At 37.8% G+C, this 20,285-nt stretch overlaps 1 protein-coding gene across 1 annotated transcript in view; it reads right to left on the bottom strand.

Moving 5' to 3' along the window:
* The window catches only part of csmd3b (CUB and Sushi multiple domains 3b), a 434,915-nt gene that overhangs the window by 196,290 nt on the left and 218,340 nt on the right, over nt 1–20,285 (bottom strand). Inside the window, 1 exon segment of the mRNA XM_028460951.1 lies at nt 5,899–6,011. Coding sequence (XP_028316752.1) covers nt 5,899–6,011 — 113 coding nt within the window.

Here is a 20,285-nt window from a genome sequence, read left to right as displayed (position 1 = left end):
ACACTTTGTAAGAGGGGTAGGCATTTAGAAATGAATGTATAATGTATCAATGTAGATCAATCAACGTGAGGCCAAAAGGCATACTTCAAATCCTTGCTATTGTGAACCTTTTTAAAGCCTTGATTAGAATTTCAAATGAAGAATAAACCAGGCCCGTCTGGTGAAGCCATGCCAGGGGACTGCTGGCTTTACATTACTAAGTATATTCATCACAAAGCTTTTTTTTTCTGTGTTCAAGAGCCCTCACCGTGCACACACACACGCTTTCTATCAATGGCGTGGTCCTCCAAAGATGTTAATGACAACAAGAGATTATTTGAAAACTTCAATGTTCGATCAAAGAGAATGCCTTATTCATTATTTTACATGGAGGATTATATACAGTTGAAACCAGAAGATTGCATTCACTGTGCAATAAGACAACACTTTTCTCACTGTCTGAAGTTAAATCAGACTAAATCTCTCCTGTTTCAGGCCTCAAAGAAAGTAATAAAAAATTATCTAAGAAAGTATCTCTCTCATTATTGTTTCACAATTTTGGTAATCCTAACTAACTAACCTGAAACAAGAGAGGTTTAGTCTGATTTAATTTCAGACTGAGGAAAAAAAAAGCATTGTGTCTTTTTGCTCAGTGTATGTAAACGTCTGGTTTCAACTGTTTATATAAAGATATATATATACATATTTACTGTATGGCATCGGCGAGTTTGAGATTCTTGCCGGGGGGCAAAAGAAAAGACATAATTAAATATACAGCATAGACTGTCTTGAGATTCGTGCCAACCACAATGAGTGTAACATACAATAACGCAAAAATAATAAGTAACATAATTGATAATGTTAACTACAAAAATGTGCATCAACGTGTCCTTTAATGTTGTAAATCTATGATAAAATCAGGCTAATGGCCAGTTTCTGCTTCATTTTTGCTGCACTACCATACATGAACTGTCGGGCGCAGTGTTGCTTCACCATTTACATTGTGAAGAAGAATTGCACAACAGAAGAAGAACCAACCTAAAGTCTCAAAAGTTTAGGACCACTTCACTGAAAACTTATAGTAGTAATTTAAAAAACAACAACAAATGAATGTGTTTTTTTGGCACTTCACATATTTGTATATGATGTACATTATATCAATAATTGTGTTTTTTCGAGTTAATATGGGAAAACACTGGGGATCTATAAAATATATCCTGTGTTGTGACATTCTACCATTCTGTAAATGCATGTAAACAGATGCTTCATTCTTACTATGATTTCTAGCGTTTTTTAGCCAGAGAAGGTCAGCGATTCTCATGACACCATGTTAGTTCTAGTTTGTTGCCAGTATTCCCAGTGATATCACCTCACTCACGAGACATTCCATTTTTGCCAGATTCAGATCGTTTTCTTACAACTGTGTGTGTTGGGAATTCACTTTGGCAGAGTTTTTGAGGGCAAACACAAGAAATCACAGTAAGAATGAAATAAAAACCCTTCTATGCATTCGTCTATGGGGCTCCACATCCCACAATGCCATGTGCAAAACTTTTTCAACCTTTTACATCGTTTTTGCGCCAATAATCTTCAATTTAATTTATTTATTTTTTTTTTATCTATGAGGCCTTCACTATGGAGGTATCTGATAAAATATTTAGTCTCCAGAAGATTTTTTACTTTTTTTTATGTTTTAAACATAAAAATAAACAGTTTTGCAAATGTGGATTTGTCTTCTGTAATGTGTTGAAAAGTTTAAAAATTTAGTTTTTATTGACTCAAATGGGTAAATATATACACACAGACACATATACACAATCATTTGACTGTCTTTTTTAACGATCTGTTAGCACCTCAAGCCAAACCCCTTGGAGGTCTCATGGTTGTCTCTTATAAACTGGACCGACTTTAATCGAATCTGCCCGAGCAGATCTGTTCGTTTACTCTTTCTGAGAACATTTTGGATGTGTTTAGACACTAAACTTGAGTAACCCTGCCCAAAGGGCTTTGCTTTTCTTATTTATTTTCCTGAAGTAAAAAAATAAAAATATAGAGTTTAACAGACCAGAAAATCACTGAGCGCTCGGGGCATCATCAAGTGGAACAGTTTGAAAGAATAAAAAGGAGCTGATAATTCACTAACAATGCTATAAAAGTAAAGGGTGGGTTGAAAATAAGAATATTATTTTCCCAACCAAATCTCACTACTTGTTGTGTCATTTGGCACATTTTTCGTGCAGCAAAAAAATTCTTATGTTTTCATAACAGTGCCACGTTCTCCACTGAATTTCCTCATTCCTCTAAATGAGTGACATGTGTTACACCCCAAAAAGGGAATAAACACATTAGGAAGGACACGGGAAAACAATTAGGATTTTAACTTTTATTCATAACTGTTAACTATTATTTACTACTCCAAAAAAAAAAAAAAGAAGAAAGCTCAGGAACCTGAAGAACAGAATAATGTTAAACACAAATAAAGGACACAAAAAACCCCAAACCATCCCATATCCTTAAACTAATGAACTTTAAACAAAGTTTACCTGGTGGGCCGGCCAAAAAGAAGAAAAAGATGCGGTACTGGGCCAACCCTATACAGGGCCGTAGAAGCCAGTACCACATCCAAACTAAGAAAGAAAACCCAATCTACTCCTGAAAACCAACTGAAAACGAAAACAGGACAGCCGGTCCCATCAGAAACAAACAAAACATACCTAAACCCCAAAAAGAGAAGCGCAGGTGGAGGAGCAGGAACAGACCTCCGCCCAGCTCCGCGTCTGCAGGTGAATGAGCGAGAGAGAGAGAGAGAGAGCGCGCACTCCAGGCCCAGCCTATTTATAGGCGGAGCCATAGGCTTTACAAGCGCCTGAAACAAAAAAAATCCCCAAATTGGAAAACAGTATAAAAATAAAGAAGAGGTAATTTAATCACAACTAAAAACTACCTTATGACCAAGAAATAAAAAGAACAATGTCTTAAAGTCATAAATGTATAATATAATAAACACAAAGAAACTTGCAAATACCTAACAACATGGAACCGCTTGTTTGGGCCATTTGGATATTCTACATATTTTTCTAAAATGTTCTGGCTTCACTCAACATAGGTTTACTTCCTTTTATTTTGTAGTCATGGTCGTGTGTGTGAATAAATTAACATCAGTATTGTTGCTTTTGGATTGAACAAAACACTATTTTATTTCATTTTTCTTTTGTAATCTTGTGGTTCTATGTTCGATGTGCATTACATGAATTTAATGATATGAATTCTATATAATGTTTTGCAGTGTGTTAATCTCTAGCTGTGTTTCCTTTTACAGACTTTTGCAAAATAAAAAGCAAAATTTCTAAATTTTGACAAAGTGGCAGTAATCATTTTTAAGTATAATGCTTAGAAATGTCTCGGTCTCCTCTTCTGTTTACATGTACCGCGTCATGTTTTCTCTGAGACAAGTGGTCACGTGACCAGGCACCTCATGTCATGTGACCAGGTATGTCATGTTCTGTGACATGTATTTGCTAAAAAAGTGTTTCCACGCTGCTTTTGCAACACATTTCAATATTGAAACGTCTGAAATTCCTCCTCATAAAAGCGTCAAAACAATATTTGAGTGTTTTTTTAAAAAAATTCAGGTGTTTCCATTACCAGTTTTTATTGCGCTATTCAGATTTTGTGCATTTCCAGGGGTAATGGAAACGCTGCTAAGGTCACATGACCACACAGGTGTTTTAGCTCACGTTTCCTGTATAAGGAAGTGTACTCATTGTTCATGCTCTGTCTGATGAAGTTCATGAGTCTGAAACGTTACACTTTCCATTACATTTTTCTATTCAAGCTTTGTCACCATTGTCATGTTCTCTCACGGTTTTTAGCAACTACAGTTAAGCTCATAAGTTTATATATACTGGGCAAATTTGCAAAATGTGTATGAAAACACGAGAAAACTGCCTATAAAATGTTTTTAGTATCACAGTCATCTGATTTCTGTAAACTACTGTAGGTCTTCTTGGTCATTTGGTTTGACCTAAAGTGTGAGACGTTGATGACTGACAGCTGACACAAACTAGCCAATCAATCATCAGCCAGTAAAGAACTTTACCAATTAATCAACTAACTGATCATACTGATGCCACTCATTACCGTGTTGATTAACCTTTTACACTAATTAAAATCACTTAAACCAATTACAACCAAATCCCAAGAGGACTGGTTGGACTGTCAGTCAATCAATCAAGTTGCACGTTGAACGTTGATGGCAAGACAAGGAAAAAAGAAGAAGAGTTATTAGAGTTAAGCGTTATTGGGATAAAGAACATGGTAGTTGAAAATAGAAAAAAAATCCAGAAAAAAAAAATGTCGGAAAGGCAAATGTTTTATAAAAAGAGTCAGTAATAGAGTTAGATTAAACTATTCTTTCACTGTGTGTTTGAATCCTAGATTAAAGTATTGTTGACTGCAAGGTCATAGCCCATATGCAGACATTGCAGGGGTGGGGGGGTGGATTTACTGCATTTTGGATTTATTTTGGCAGGTCCATAAAACAGCTTTCAAAACTTATGTTACAGAAATGATAATAATAAAAACAGTTAGATTGGTAAATTTATATTCATTCCTTATTTGGAAGCGAAACTCGAGACATTCTATATACAGTATATAAAATTGATTTATTTATTTTATTTTTTGCTGCCCCCCCGGCAAGAATCTCAAACTCTGCCTATGCCGTGGCCCATTGACTAGTGAGTAAAAAATTCGTAGACACTGCAAATGCAGAAATCTGTTCTCAGGTCCAAGGAAGCATCTGCAATTTGCATATTTCATTTGTATGCAAATTAAATATAAAGATAAATAAAACCAAGTATAGAAAAACAAGTCTTTTGAAAATATCTATAATTTAAGTTATATAGTGAACTTCACATTTAAACATACACAATTTAAAAAACAAAACAAAAAAGGAAGTCTTCGGTCAGAGAAAACTACTAAATCTATCAGACACATTGGCAACCTTACAAAAGTCTACTAACAACCATAATTATGACAAAAAGAGGTCACTGTGTTCCACAGCGTGTATGTGAAAATTGCCAGTTTTATATTTATAAAAAATAAAAACTGGAATTAAAGGTATGACTAAGGGAGGAACAAAACAGAAACCTCTGAAATGCACAAGCCGACAATAGCCTCAAGTTTGCAGACGTCCACTCTTGAAATGTGATGTTTTGGAAAGGTGCGTACCTTGTTTTTACGCCCGAGTGTGTTTGGTATTTTAGTGACTTGGAACTAACGCAAATGTGCTTGAGCAGTAGGAGCACAGTCATGAGTGTGTCAGTAATAACCGAGGGGCACAGTGCAATCTTGGCGTCAAACAAACTTGATTTATGGCTTGATTTCTTGCCCACTCACAACACATGAAAATGTGTTGGAAATTCAAACAACACTCCTGCTAGGAATTTGGTAGGAAAAATTTGAAAAAGAAATTAATTCAAAAAATAGATAATGCTTCCCAGAATATTGAATATATAACACAAAAGCTTTACAGAAATATTTCAACAAATTGACCAAAACCTGCATAAAAGCTGCCAAAGGGGTTTCAAATCATTTTTTATCAGCTAACAAAAGAAAAATAATCTACTTTGTACAAATGAGTAGTAACTCGCAATTAAACTAAGCAAGAAAAAAAGGGAAATTCATAGGTCAAAGACAACAAGCAAGTAATAAATAAAAGCGTTTTGCATTGATGACAACAAAACAGCAATGAAAGAAAAAGAAGCATTTGTTAAGCAGAAATGTCTATAGGAACATAAGGAACATAAGGCAATGACAGAGAACTTTATATGGGGAATCCTGTTTGATTTAGTTCATCATAATGTGCATATTCTGTGCTGTAGGGGTAAGTGCATTTACCACATCTTACCCGACACCTACCTTGGTAATGTGCGCTGAAGCCTCGGTAACGATGGTTGCCATCAGTCACAAAATGCAGCCGGAGCCAGTTTTTGTTGCTGACAATTGGAGAGGGAACATTACTGCCAGACAACCTGAGAGAAAGACAAAAAGAAGATATTCAACAACAGGGCACTTATCATTTACATTTGCGTTGTTACACACAGTTATAGGTATGGAACATTAGCCTTTGTTTGACACGTGTTTTAAATGTATACAAGTTTATATGCAAACAAATGATGGTTTTTGCAGTTGTTTTTATTTTTTGTATAGAACATTCAGATTTAGTACTTGTACAATATAGTAAGGGTGTAACCATGAATCTGCACCGATGCATTGATTAAGCAATTATCCAAGAAAGGTATGCATTTTTGTTTGATTTTTGCATGATTTCTATTTATGTCTGAAATGTTTTTGCAATAAATCGTCAAAACATCAAAACTGCTTTGTATTTATTCCAAGCTTTAGGTGAAATGTAACTATGATAGATGAGTACAATATTTTCTTGAATCGATCTAATGGCCCTGAATTCAAGAAAATTGTGACAATTATTGTATCGTTGTCCAAAGAAACGTATTGTCTGTATTGTCACAAAATTGTGGATTTACACCCTTACGCTATAGAAGTAGTCACTTAAAAGTGGTAACATTTCTTAAATGCTTGACTCTTTACTTTGAGTGCACAATATTTGCTAAATATTGAATTTTGTGGACTAAGACTGCGTTCACACCGAATGTGTCTGCTGCAGCACCGAATGTGTCTGCCGCACGAAAATGTTCCGCATGTGTCGCAGAATCAAAAAATGTCCCCATTCGCTTCATATGCGCATTTGAAGAGAAGCACCGCCCACCAGCGACACATCCAACTCGGTGAGTTTCACTGCCTGTTGAAGCGAGGAGCTGCGTTTCTTTTTCTCCTCTCATAAACATAAACCATCAGTGAAAAAAGCTGGTGTGATTAGCGGCTAATGCTATCCTAGCTCAGTGCTACAGAGAGAAGTTTTATCTCCTCCAAACCGGTCCCGGTTATAAAGGCCGTGTCATACAGCTCCAGGTGGACACACACAGCTTCTACTCCATGGTTGAATGGGTGAACAGACCGGTGTCCGTGTTGTTGGCCTGACATCATCGTCAACAAAGACTCTGATTGGCTTTTGTCCAGCGAAAAAGTCGCAAGAGTTCAATATTTTCAACTCTAGCGGATATGCGTAAAATCGGGAGCGTGCTCGCACGACAAACGCTCTTGACGTGCGGATCGGACCGCACTGCCGCACAGGAAAGATTTAACATCTGGGACGCATCTATAAATTGACTTTATATGTAATCTGGACGTACGGACATTTTGTGACGCATCCGGTTTGAATGCAGCATAAGAGCATCACCATGTTCTCCATGAGTGGCCAGAAGTAAATTCTGAATGTGAAGTCATCATATATATAATACACCCACCTGAGTTTTTGTTGGCTCTATGAAAATAATGCTGATGTTTTAACTTGTAAGGTTAGTCAACTCATGCAATAATATTTATTTACATGTGAGTAAGCTCTGGTAATGGTACAAGTGCAAGACAAGGATTGCCAATTCTGATAGAATAGGAGATTGGTTTCAGACTAAAAAATGCAAAAGTCTTTCTGCATGGTCAGGGGTACTACACTAGTTAATCAAACAGGAAAGCGTAATTGTTATTCATTCTTTGCTCCAGGATCTCCCCTGGTGGATCAAGGATTTACCTCGGATCTCTGAACTCAAACTCAATTCTCCTGGTACTTTCTGCAGGTGCAGCTAGTGATGGACCGAAAGTTTATCACTTTACTTTTACAAGTGTGTTATCTCATATCTTAGTTAAAGTGTTGTATATGCAAATATAATCTAAAGGCCAATATGCCAGGACTTCTGTGTATTTTTTATTATGTGGAAAAAGGCTTTGAAGGTGAGTGAGACTAGAAGATAGGAGCCAATTTGCAACACCTTTCATCAGTGGGTCAGGATAAGATCCCTTAATTGGCTGGGTAAATGAACAAGGCTCTCGTGGCTAGCTAAGTGGAAAGTGTTCACAAGTGTGAGTTAGCTGACACTGGGAAATACTGGAAATAAAGTGCCCCTGTCTCAGTCAGACTGGGAATTGTAAAGCAAACCTCAACTAACGATACCTCCCCCTCATGCATATCATAGTTCTTTGACATTTGCAACCCTTGTATTTTCCTGACTAACTTTGTTTGCCATAAAATATATGTTCCTTGGCTTTTACATTTGAGACCAAGTTCCCACACGTAACTGCTGTCAGGAGAGAAGAAGGCTGCTGCGTTATATTCACTTGTCTTCTTTTATAAACCAACGGAGACCATAAATGTCAGAACACATAGACACTTAAATGTGACACGTGCCCACTTGCAAAGAGGAGCTTTAGTGGACAGGCTGTTCTCCAACACGTGTAATCTTCTAGCGTAGTAAAATAATGGAGCACCAAAATGCTGAACTGTTGTTTTAGTGGATCAGTTGCTTTGTGTATAAAGGAAAGGTCACCTTGTGCCCTTAATCAGGAGCCTGCCTGCTATGAGTCTCATAATTACATGCACATGACCACTCCTACACACCAATATTCTTTCATAATTCTTTACATAAATAATCGGCAGGATACACTGTAGAACAACATACCAGCAGCCGACATGCAGAATGTCAGGGTAGAAGAGAAATGGATAGTGAGGACTACAGCCGGACAGGCAGGCGCTAACAGTGCAAAGCAATTAAGAAATGGGCTGCATCCAAATAGTCCCTCCTTTTTCCTTTCCTATCCACTTTTCTTTAACCCCCAGAAGAGTTTAAGTGGCAGCCATGATAAGGAACATTTCAATTCTCTAAAGGCTAAGAAAAGGAGGTTCAATGCTTCCTTTATAAGCTCCTTTAGCCGTGGAAACACTGATGCGTCCTATACCAATGGAGACCAGATAATGCTGCCCCACAATTCCTTTCAGCAACGTTTAAAGGGACCCGTTTGTGAACGTTCACGGGAACTCACAAAGACTGAAAAGGGATGCAGATCATGTAAGTTACCAATGCAATAATACACTTATTCAACATAATTCATATTTGTGAGTGGAAGGTGAGTGTGAGCAACCATTCTCAATGTGAAGTTCTTTTTAGTTTCACTTTTGTTCCTCGTAGCCTGGTAGCCTCTTTTCCTTTGATTCACATTCCAACCTTGAGATATTTGAGATTATATCAGCAGTTAGAGGCGCAGGGGAAAGTGTTATAAATGCACTTTTATTAGTCCATTTCTAGAAATTTTGAGTTTTTCACCACGGCAGATGTCACTAACCTTTGCTGCCGTAGGATTATTACATCACCTAGTGGAAGTGCATCTGATTGTCAAAACAATGTGATCGTCTTTCCTTAACTCCTTTGGGAAGTCTCCTAACACCCTTCCTTATCCCCATGACATCATCCACGGGGTTAAGGAAAAGTGGATACGAAAGGAGATAGGAGGGACTGTTCGAATGCAGCCATGGTTCATTTAAAATCTAATGAAGGCAAGTAACTAAAGCATGGCTTCACCCATAAAAAGAGAGGAAATACTCAAAACACATACAGCAGGTTAAGTATCTCAAACAGGAGCACTCAGAGAGCGCAAACCTCCACCCCGCACCAAATCTCCTCTTTGCCAGATATTGGCAGTTATCTGGATCATTGATCCTGATTGTGATACAATGAACATTCACACTTTAAAGGCTTGGAAGAAATCTCTATCGCCATTAATAACAATACAGTATGTCCACATGTAAGGGTTCCCCCATTTTAGTAAAAATCGTGATGAAATGCGCAATCCAAATCAGATCCGGATGAAACTTTTTGGAGTGACTGAGGAACCAACCTGACATAACTGAGTCAAATTTTATAAAGATCAGTCCATTATGAACCAAGATGTACATGTTGTAAATATCACCAATGATGAGAGAGATATTTTTTTCATTTTTCAAACTGATCCAGAATCAGTTGATTGATCCGGTTCCCCTCCAACCTTTAATGGAATCTTCCATGGAATAAGGTTTATCTTTGGTTAACATGTTTTAAAACTCTGTTAAGTGCCTTTGACGTAATCCAGACTAATAAAGAAACGCTGGTGAAAATATGACAACCTTGGCACAGGAAATTAGTTATTGTATGGAAGAGCCACACTGTGATAATCCCTGATAATATTCAGCATTCAAAAAGTATTCATAAATCCAAAAATAGCTTATCGAGCACGCTTTTCTTCCCATTGTCAGTGTCATGCATTAAAGTATTGGATAATTTCACAAGGCTTGACAAATTAAATTCTAGTCAAGTAAAGAATTAAGTAAAAACCCAAGTGTGTGAATGAATAATAACTATTTTTTCGTCTTTTCTTTGCATGCAAAAAAAGATGCATATTTAATAATGACAACAGCAGCAAACAGAGACAAATACCAGCTTTCAAGGGAAGTGCCAAAAATAGATTGACCTTTTCCGAAACAAACTCCGAGGACAAAGTTCATCCGAGACCAGCAGAGAGTTTAAGTCAGATGCAATACATTAAAACATGACATATTGTAGTCGGCATCCACGTCTGTGCCTCACTTCGAGGCACTGGAATTGATTCTGTCCTCACTAGAAAGCCTGACAGGCATAATTTTTGCTCCTAAATAAATTTGCAGTACAGTTTAAAAAGATCCGTCCCCACCAACAAGAAATTGATTCAGGAATTCTTTTAACAGATGGTGTGACCCCTACAGAGCTGTGATCTTAAAACTATTGATTCAGAGCAAAATTACACAAAGAGACAGAAGTAACTGAAGCGCAAACGCAGACGAGCAGTGACAAGTTCTCTACGGTACTTGGGGGGGCGGGGGTGGGGGGGCCACCTAAAAGCAAAAGAAAGTCACAACATTTATGAGTTGAATTCTCTCTCACTGTATAAGTTTGAAGGCTTGCTCACTCTCCTTTTAGCGCCTAAAATTTACCACAGAGCCTGTTGTAACATCTTAAGCTAACAAGTATCTCAAAAGGTTTATTGCTCCTTCAAGCTCCATGAATTGTGCAATACCCGGACACTTTATACATTTATGCAGAAATGTCGTTTCTCTAAGTAAATGTCTGCTTGATGTTTTAGCTAAATATATTCCCTACAGAAGCTCTCCAGCGTATGGAACCTATTACACACATCTCTATGGACCACAATTAAGACATTGATGTCTTTGCAGAGACAAACTGTATTTAGCAAAGCAGTGTCCCTGTGCATATATAAATATATATAACACAAAATGTTGCAAAAGTATAGACTTCAGGGAAAAGCTTTTAGATGAGCTTGTTAGCTTAACATGAGTTATTTGGTTTTCATTCCTGTAGCTTTGTTGTGTGTGTGTGTTTCACACAGATGTGTCATGTTTTAATCTGCCGATTAACATTTCATAATAACGTTCAAACCAAGATTACATACTTTGTACCTTCAGCGTGATCAAATATTAAAAACGGTAATAAATAATAGCACTATGCTCGGAATGTACAATAAAAGATTTAGCTACATGCCAATGAGGCACTTAGCAACTCTAAGCTAAAAGATGGAGAATATATTAAAACAAATCTCTTCTAGGAATATATGATGTATAGAGAAATAATTTAAAAAGGCCATCAGTCAGCAATTTTTTTTTACAGATGGGGCACTTCCCGCTTGCAAATTTTTGGTCTCACTTGCTTTTCAGAGAAAGTCACACAACACAACTCTTATGGACTATTTACTTGCATAAACAGAGAAAAGGGAAAAGTAAAATTTAAAAGTACAAAGCAAACAGTTTCTAAACTGGTGAAAAACATGCTCACATGTGAACAATCTGTGACGCTTTATTAAACAATTAATCTATATTGATGGCTTCTGCCAGTGAGAGTTAAGTGCTCTAGTAAGCACATAGGCGAGATTTTCTTTGGCGCCCCCCAAAAACTAACTATGGCACTATGTACTGAACCTCACCTCTCCTACTACAGCTGTACTTTCCTAAATTTTCCATTTTCCATACATTATTAGTGTCTGCAGGCTCGTCTAAACTCTGTCCAGTGTCTCGTCCAGCGTTAAAGGTTTAGTCAGTAACTTTTATAAAAGTAACTTTTTCTCATTTTTGCTAAAACTGTCACTATGTTAAGACAGCATTACATGAAACTAGTAATCTGTAAAAAAAGAACAGGCTCATTAAGTCCCGCCTACAGCTCCTGCTGCAAATTGCCAGAATTCACCGTGACCGAGCAAAAAGAACCAATCAGAGCCAGGATTGTGTTTGAACTGTCTGACAGATGTCAATCACAGCCACCGCCCCCTTCCGCTGGGTCAAGCTCACATCTCTGATACCTCCATGTTACGGCCCAGACTTGTTTGAGCTGCAACAAATAAGGAGGGACACAACGTCAACGTTCAAGCTCATATGAGCGCTTTTATTTGTACTAGGTGATTTCAAGTGTGTGTGAATGCAGCAGTGTGACCTGCCATGGCCGAGCCACAACAGTGCTCAGAGGTAGCGTAGAGGGAGCCCAACAGCTTGTTTCCGATGCTAGCGCTAACGTTGGCGTGTTTCCGATACTAATGCTAACGTTACTGTTTGGTGTTTCATTAGAAAGTAGCAGGCAATATCATTATGAAATGACCTGACAATCGGTTTTGTTGTGTGGTTTACACGCCAGCCTCCTCTGGAGGAGGGACTTAAGAGGCAGGGCGGGAGAGCAGCCGAGAGGGAGAGGGAGACTCTTCTCTCTCCTCCAAGTTACCGACTGCACCTTTAACCTTGAATTTAGGCCTTTTTATTCATTTACTTCTGATATTTTGCTTGTTTTAATAATTGAATTTCACCTTTTGTTGTATTTTAAAGAGTTGTACCACAAACTATTAATGATGGATGAAGAAAAAAAAAATCTCTGATGTTTAATAATTACCCATCAGTATGATTTTTTTGTTAATAGCCCTACCTAATATGCCTATTTATTGCCTAATCCTACTGTAATAATAAATATTGGGGCGGGCACTTATTTTGTATTATTATTTATTAATTGGGCATTGCTTTATATTTGAATCTGTGTTTCCAATTCCATTTAAGGACTTGTTAAATGGCCACGGCTCCCTTGGCATTTTCCTATACTGCCTATTGGGTGAGCCAGTGTAGTGCAGAATAACCCTACCGTAAAAATTTCCTACTGTGGACAATGGGCATGCGCACCTGGCGAACTGCTCATGCACGTCCGTCATGTTGAAAAAAGGTACGAATATATCCTTTAATTTTTAGGGTTCGGGTTAAAATGAGTGTTTATCATAGCAGGAAACTTTTAGGTATCAAAATATTGTCAGTATACGTGTAAATATAATATAATAATATATATTTTTAGCATAGTTATATAATAAATATAACTACGCTATTAGTGCGCTTGTGCCTGTAGGAGGCTTTCACGCGTAGGATTATTTTTCACTACACTGGCTCTGCTCGTAACAGATTTGCTATAAAGACACTTCAGAGGAGCGCCAAGGTCATAGACTTTATGAAAATGTCCTGTTTTATGGTTTTTACAGTGACTGTCTTATATCACTTAAAGTTCAACAAAGATTGCTGCAATGACGATAGTTAAAAGTTTGTTGAATTTATCAATAATCACAGTACCACTAGGAGGGGCACTGTTAGCGGTGCTACATCACAGAGCATCACGGAAAAATCTGATAACGGCTGAAATCAGAGAGACGTCATGTCCCGGGGAACACCAGAAACCAGTTAACGTCAACCGAGTCTTGTCTGGCAAAGGAACACAAGATATTGGGGCAAAAATAAAGTAAGAACAATTCTTAAAGAAACGTTTCTGCTCCTGCGTCATTTGCATTCTTCTACAGTACTCCAAATCCCACAATGCAATGCAAGAAACTTTTCCAAAGTCCAAGTCACATGGGCATTTGTCAACAAACCTTTGTGAGTAAATTCTCCAATTTTTCACAAGAAATATCTTCAATTTATTGACCTATGAGGCCTACACTATTCTTTTATCAGCTACCTTAGCAGATTTAACTTTATCAGAATTTTCAACGGGACCAAAAGACAAGATGGTTTACCCTATGACAGATTGGCCCTCTTTCCAGGACATTATACAGTCAATATGTTCCCTGAATTAGCCTGGTGGTTCTTAAACACCCCATGTTACCAGGATAACCAACTATAGTTTATAGAAGATGAAAATAACAAATGGATAATTTGCATGATACATCCACCATCTGTTGGCCCTAGGACAGGCACTCTTCAGACAAAAGCTTATAAAATCATCTCATTTGAGGTTATTGGATGTTCTCCCAATGGTTCTGTAAGATCCTGCAAAATACAATGGGGTTCAATTTTTAAGTGTTTTTAGGCTTGAATGTAACGGGTTAAAATATTTCAAATCAACCAACTTTCAACGTAATAGGGCTTTGAACTGAACATGTCAAAAGCATGGTAAATAGTGGAGGGCCACATTTTAAAGCTACAATGCAAGACACTCACCATGTAACAACAATACATACAATACATTTGGGAATTTGCTCACGGACATAGGACATTGCGTGGAAACAATGATTTAAAAATAGTCCTTCATAAGAGCCTCGCTCCTCATCTCTATCTCTTTGTCTTCCTTCCCCTGGTCATCTTCCTCCAGAAACAATACAATGTAGTTAATCCAAAGGCAGCATGGGAAAGTGCACAGGGAAAAAGGAAAGTAAAAAAAGCATGAAGTGGGGAAAAGCAAAGATCAATGCAAGCAAGACACACAGGGAGACTTATTAAGGAAGGAGGTAAAAAGGGAGTAAGGAAAGCCAACAAAGGCTGACAAAAGTACTTTGCTCTAAGTTGAGTATTGATGTTGGCGTTGGCAATTAGAATGAATGGGACTACAAAAAACTGCATGACAGCAGAGTACGGTATTGTAGACAAATTATAGATTAAACATACACATCCATGTAAGAAAACCTTGCCTCGCACATTGAACATACTAGAGGCAAAACATTGGAGCAACTAATTTTCACTAGTGTTAAAGGCTTCTCAATTTTTACTACGGCAGCTACGGAAACCAACAGATATGTGATTGTCTCCATTGATTTAGTAAATCTAACACAACAATACTCATGACTCCACATGTTTGGGAAGTGTGTCACAGCTTGATCACTCACAAAGCACAGGAAATATTAAACTAATGAGTTTAAATATCATAGTTGGAACAGGAGGGCATAAAAAACGCCCCACGACCATCCTTTGGGTTGCATGCTATTAAGTAAGTTTGGATGAAAAAAACTAATCATAGTTCATTGTTTGCATTTCAAGTCAGTCACAGGCCGATCTGCATGAAAGTTTACTTTTGGATCAACCCTGTATTTTACACAGGGGCAGTAAAAGCCTCACTTAGCAAACCTTCAGTGTTTATGCCATTATAAGGGCTAAATCTGTCCAAAATGAGTCAAACTAGTGGCATGCCAATGATTTTCTTGATTTTTTAACCAGTAAGATTCTAATGCCAAGATTTATGCTAAATCTTAATTCAAAGAAATGTTGCCATTGTTCTACACTATTAGCGTGTTGGATTTTTAAATATTACTCAAAACCTATTACCATATAATTTATTATCTCCAAGTACGACCACTGGAAAATAGCTTAGTCCCATCATTTTAGCGATCACATATGTTTAAATACCATGTCTTAAATTCAATAGGACATTGTAGTCAAAAGTGTACTTTATGTTGTGTAGTCAAAAATGTACAATTACCGTTATCTTGTCTTTCTAATGTATTTCCGTCTTACGGAAACCATTGATTAGCTCTTGTACAAGCTCAGCTAAAGATCTCTTAATCTCTTAGGGCTCTAATTCTACCACGCACGTAAGTCAGAAAAGCTGTGTACCTGTGCTGTTATTGGCTGCGCGCTATTCTCCCCTGTACTTAAGTCAGTCGCTGCACACCTTCATCCCAGTTACGCACTCTGGGTGGAGCGGCCCTGAAATGTGGGCGTTCCCATTTAAATCTGGCCTTACGTGCATTCTACCGTCTGCTTAAATTCTTTTCCTCTTACATGCTTTTAGACCTGGAATAAGTGCGTCCCGATAAGGTGAAATATTATAATGCACTAGAAATATGAACTCAGTTACAATTTAAGCCACATAAACTCATAATATTGCAAAAGAGATTCCCAGAAAGGTTCTATCCAAACTGACACTGTCACACTGCTACACGTATAATACTGCGTATTATGTAGGAAGCCATTGGTTCTGTTTCACTGCAAATATCTCTGTCTCCTCTGTATTAAAGTAGGAAGCTCTGCGGGATTATTTCCTCAAACCTCCAGTGCATTGCACTCGGTCACACTTTAGAGCAGGTTCCGCATTGATGACGGATGATGATGATGCGCTGATCATTTCTGAATGCAGGAATGGAAGATGTTAAGAAAATCAGGCTTTCCAAACAAACAAACTTTAATCTGTCGTTAGTATCGGAGGGAAAAAAGAGAGTTTTTACTGTGACTCGGACAGAAAAATGCAACCGATCCTCACAGTGCAATAATCTGATCGGTAATCTGATCAAATCAACCTGTTTCATTGTTTATCAACAAAAGCGTTTCAAATTAAAAGTATGCTTTATCATTTTCACGGATTTCAATGACATTTACAAGCGTTGGGAAAACTCCATGTTCCGTGATTTCTAAACAGCCCCCAAAAAATGACATCGTGGCCCAGTTTGCTTCCTTTGCTTCAGACCGCCTTCATTGACAGACAACGCGCTTTTTGTCAACTTACGGTGAACGTGTCAGGAGCCTGGACCGGAGAATACGCGCAGGAGAGAAGCATGTAACTGCATGCGCATAAAAAAGTGCTTAATTCCAGGCGGGAGAAAAGGCCCCTTAAAGAGTAACTAAACTCTGAGGTATTGGCTGAAATGGCTGGAAATGAAAAAAAATACCACGATTTTGGGCGGAGCTCTTGAAGCAGTTAAAACACACACAGTCTATATTATCCATACTATCAATCTATGCTATTCTAACTACCTACTCAAGACTTGCTTACTCTCTAGTCAAATTTCTCTTAATCCAATCTACACACCACAGATTGCAGAGTCCACAAGTGCACAAGTGTTTTTATAGGAGGGGCAGGGCCAACAGTGCTGGTTTGTGATGTAACAAGCCATCAAAACATTACAATCCATCATTCTCAGCCAATAGCAAAATTTGATTGGAATAGCCAGGTTTAAACCCATAGAGGGCAAATTTTTCTTACAACAAAATAAGCCAAATTGAAATATTTTCACTAAAATGTCAAGAGTTGGACTAGAACCAATCAACAACACTACTTCACACCTAAATACATTTAATTTCAACTGTCGCTTTGGTTTGTAGTTGGTCTTTAAGTGGCCTCTTGCAATGACAAAGGGACCTGCGATAAAGAGCACTTGAAATTCGACAAGTAAGAACTTTTTTCCAATTGATTACTCTTCACATTCAGGCATGTTTCCATTTTCCATCTTCACACTTACCAATATTAACTTCTATCAGCCCCAACACTGTGTGCTGTCCATGGTTGTGTGTCAGGGAGCAGCTATTCATTAGAAGGAGAATGCTACTTAATCAGGCAATCCGTCTTAATAGCCTCTTCTAATTAAGACAGGTGGGAACTGCCATGCACATACACTCGCAAACACACACACGCACTCACACAGAGGAACAGAGTATGATGATAACACACTTACACACACATGAGAGCACATGCAAGAGATGAGCACAGACTCTGCAGGAGCGATGTGCTGAACGTAGTCGTAGTTGAACCATCATCAATCAGTAGTGAGAGAAATTCTCATTCTGTGACTTTGTGCACAACTTCTGTATACGTGTTTGCGTACATGCGCGTATGTGTGTGTGTGACAGTATGCCTGCTGTGTCAGTCTTTATCAATCTCAAGAAAGCAGAGAGTAATCAGTGTTCACAACAGGACTCTACTCAGTCTGCATCTGCCTCCGCCTCCCTTCCTCTTTATCTCATCTAAACTTCTCTCTCCATCATCTCTTCATTCTGCACCGTTTGTTCACTATGGACAGCGGAAAGTTATAGTAAAGCAAGCGAGTTGAGTAGATTTTATACATTCAGTAAAAATAAATTAAAAGTTAGAGTGTAAAAAATCCCCAATGGTGGTTTTTCTAACTTGGTTGCATCCTTTTGAAATCAAGTCATTTTTGATGCTTTAATGTTTAGCCTGAAATTTTTGAAAATATCCCTCGGTTGCTTCAAAACTTTTCAATTTCAATGGCAACAAGTTAATGGGGAAAAAAAAATTCCTGACCTCAACCCCCATTAAATATCTTTTGGATAAACTTGAATGCTATTAGCTTACACAGCCTTCTTACCTACCAGTCATCGGTGGTCGGCATTGTGTACAGTCAGAACACACTGTCGTTGAAAACCAATAATGAACCTTTGAAAGTCATTGTTAATAAAGCAAAAAAACACATTATTTATGGTAATGCATGCTATATCAGATGCTGGTGTTAAACAAATAAAAGCACAACAAAACTATTTGTGGGAGAAAACTGGTGATGTTACAAAGGTGAAGAAATATTGTCTAAATACTTTGGACCATCTGTGAAGTAAATCGTGCTTGTGGTAGCGGTGCAACCAGGTTATAAATACTGATACCTAAATTATGTTGATTGTTCTTTTGCATTTCAGATATGAAAAACAAAGCCTTTGTGTTAAATGTGAAAAATCATCTTTTTGTATCAGGGCATTTGCAATTTTCACAATGAAGGCTACATATTGCCTTTGACTGAAAAATGCCCAATAATAGGGAAAGTGCAATTAAGAATTTTTTAATTTTTATTTTGCCAGAAACAGTTTCATGGAATACCCATTTATGACACCAACTTTCTGTATATATTTTCTTCCTCTTGTGTTCTTATCTAGTCTTACAAAGTAGATTCATTCATTTCTTTCATATTGTACAGTGGAATATGAGTGCTCTGAATGAAAAAGTAACCTAATCTGTTCTATTCTGTACTGCTCTAATACAGCTAGATCCACATTATGTAGTCACTAGGCAAAATGACTTGTTAAAGTACACTTTCACATGATCTTTGAGGTTTGCGTTTATTAACCAGGTATAAAGCGGGATTGGAAGAGGCATTTAAGTCAAAGGTTTTTATCTATCAGCAGAGATATTTAACAAAATACAAGCAAGTCGGAAATAAATGACAGAAACATTCCAACTCAATTATACCGTACTGCTTTGACTTCTTTTTTCCCTTTCTATTCATTCTCTGGGGTATACACTGTAGTGCTTTTTGGTGCAAAGTTTTGAGTGAATCTTTTCTTCTACCATAAATGTGTATATATCTCTACCCTTCTACGTTTAATAGCTAAGACATTACAGCGATGATCAGACAAAAGGCTGAGAATGTTGATAGGAGGCCTTTGTAGCTACCGCTGCTCATACAAATAACCCAATACAAAATCACCTATTTACATATGAACTAATGGCCACGTTTACATGGGAGCTTGAATTTAATACAGAATAAAAGTTAAATCCTCTTTAAACTGACCATGTAAACACTTAGTTCCGAATGCAAATTGAATTCCGAATTAAACATAAATCCTAATTAGGTAGCTGGCTTATTCTGATTTGAATTCCGAATTAAATAATTTCTCTATTTTGTAAACACTTAATTCTGCTTTAAGTTAATTCTGGTCATTCTGCACATGCGCGATTTACCGCGATGACGACGTAGTTTAAGATGGCCTCCCGGACTGGAGCCAAGACTATTTATTCAATAAGAGCCTTAAAAGAGATGATTATAATGAAAAGAGTGGGTGGACGGAAGCATAAACATGCGGATATTCACACGAACACACTGACCTCGGCAAACGGAACAAGCTTCATTAGTGCATGAAGCACCAGAGTTTCACAATCATGGGTGGGGTCCCACAGGGGTTGGTGCTCGGCCCCATACTATTCACAACATACATGCTCCCCCTCGGTAACATCATCAGCAAGAATTGGATCTCCTACCACTGTTATGCTGATGACACGCAACTCTATATCCGAACTGCCCCAAGTCCATCTACAACGCTGACATGTGTCACGGCATGCTTTGAGGAGATAAAGGCATGGATGCAGTTAAACTTCCTCCAACTCAACAGCACCGAAACTGAGGCACATCTCATCAGACTCACCCATCATCCATACCACAGCTCATCTTTGACAATCAGACCATAAATCTCCCCTCTGCAGTCACAAACCTGGGCTTCTGGTTTGACCCTCAGCTAACTTTCTCTCAACATATCAAAAACCTGTGTAAAACATAACTTTTTTTAATCTGCAAAATATTGCCAAACTCTG

Source organism: Gouania willdenowi, chromosome 11, assembly GCF_900634775.1.
Source record: "Gouania willdenowi chromosome 11, fGouWil2.1, whole genome shotgun sequence".
Taxonomy (NCBI): Eukaryota; Metazoa; Chordata; class Actinopteri; order Blenniiformes; family Gobiesocidae; genus Gouania; species Gouania willdenowi.
Note: the sequence above shows the minus strand (reverse complement) of the source record. Positions and strands in the feature narration are given on the sequence as shown.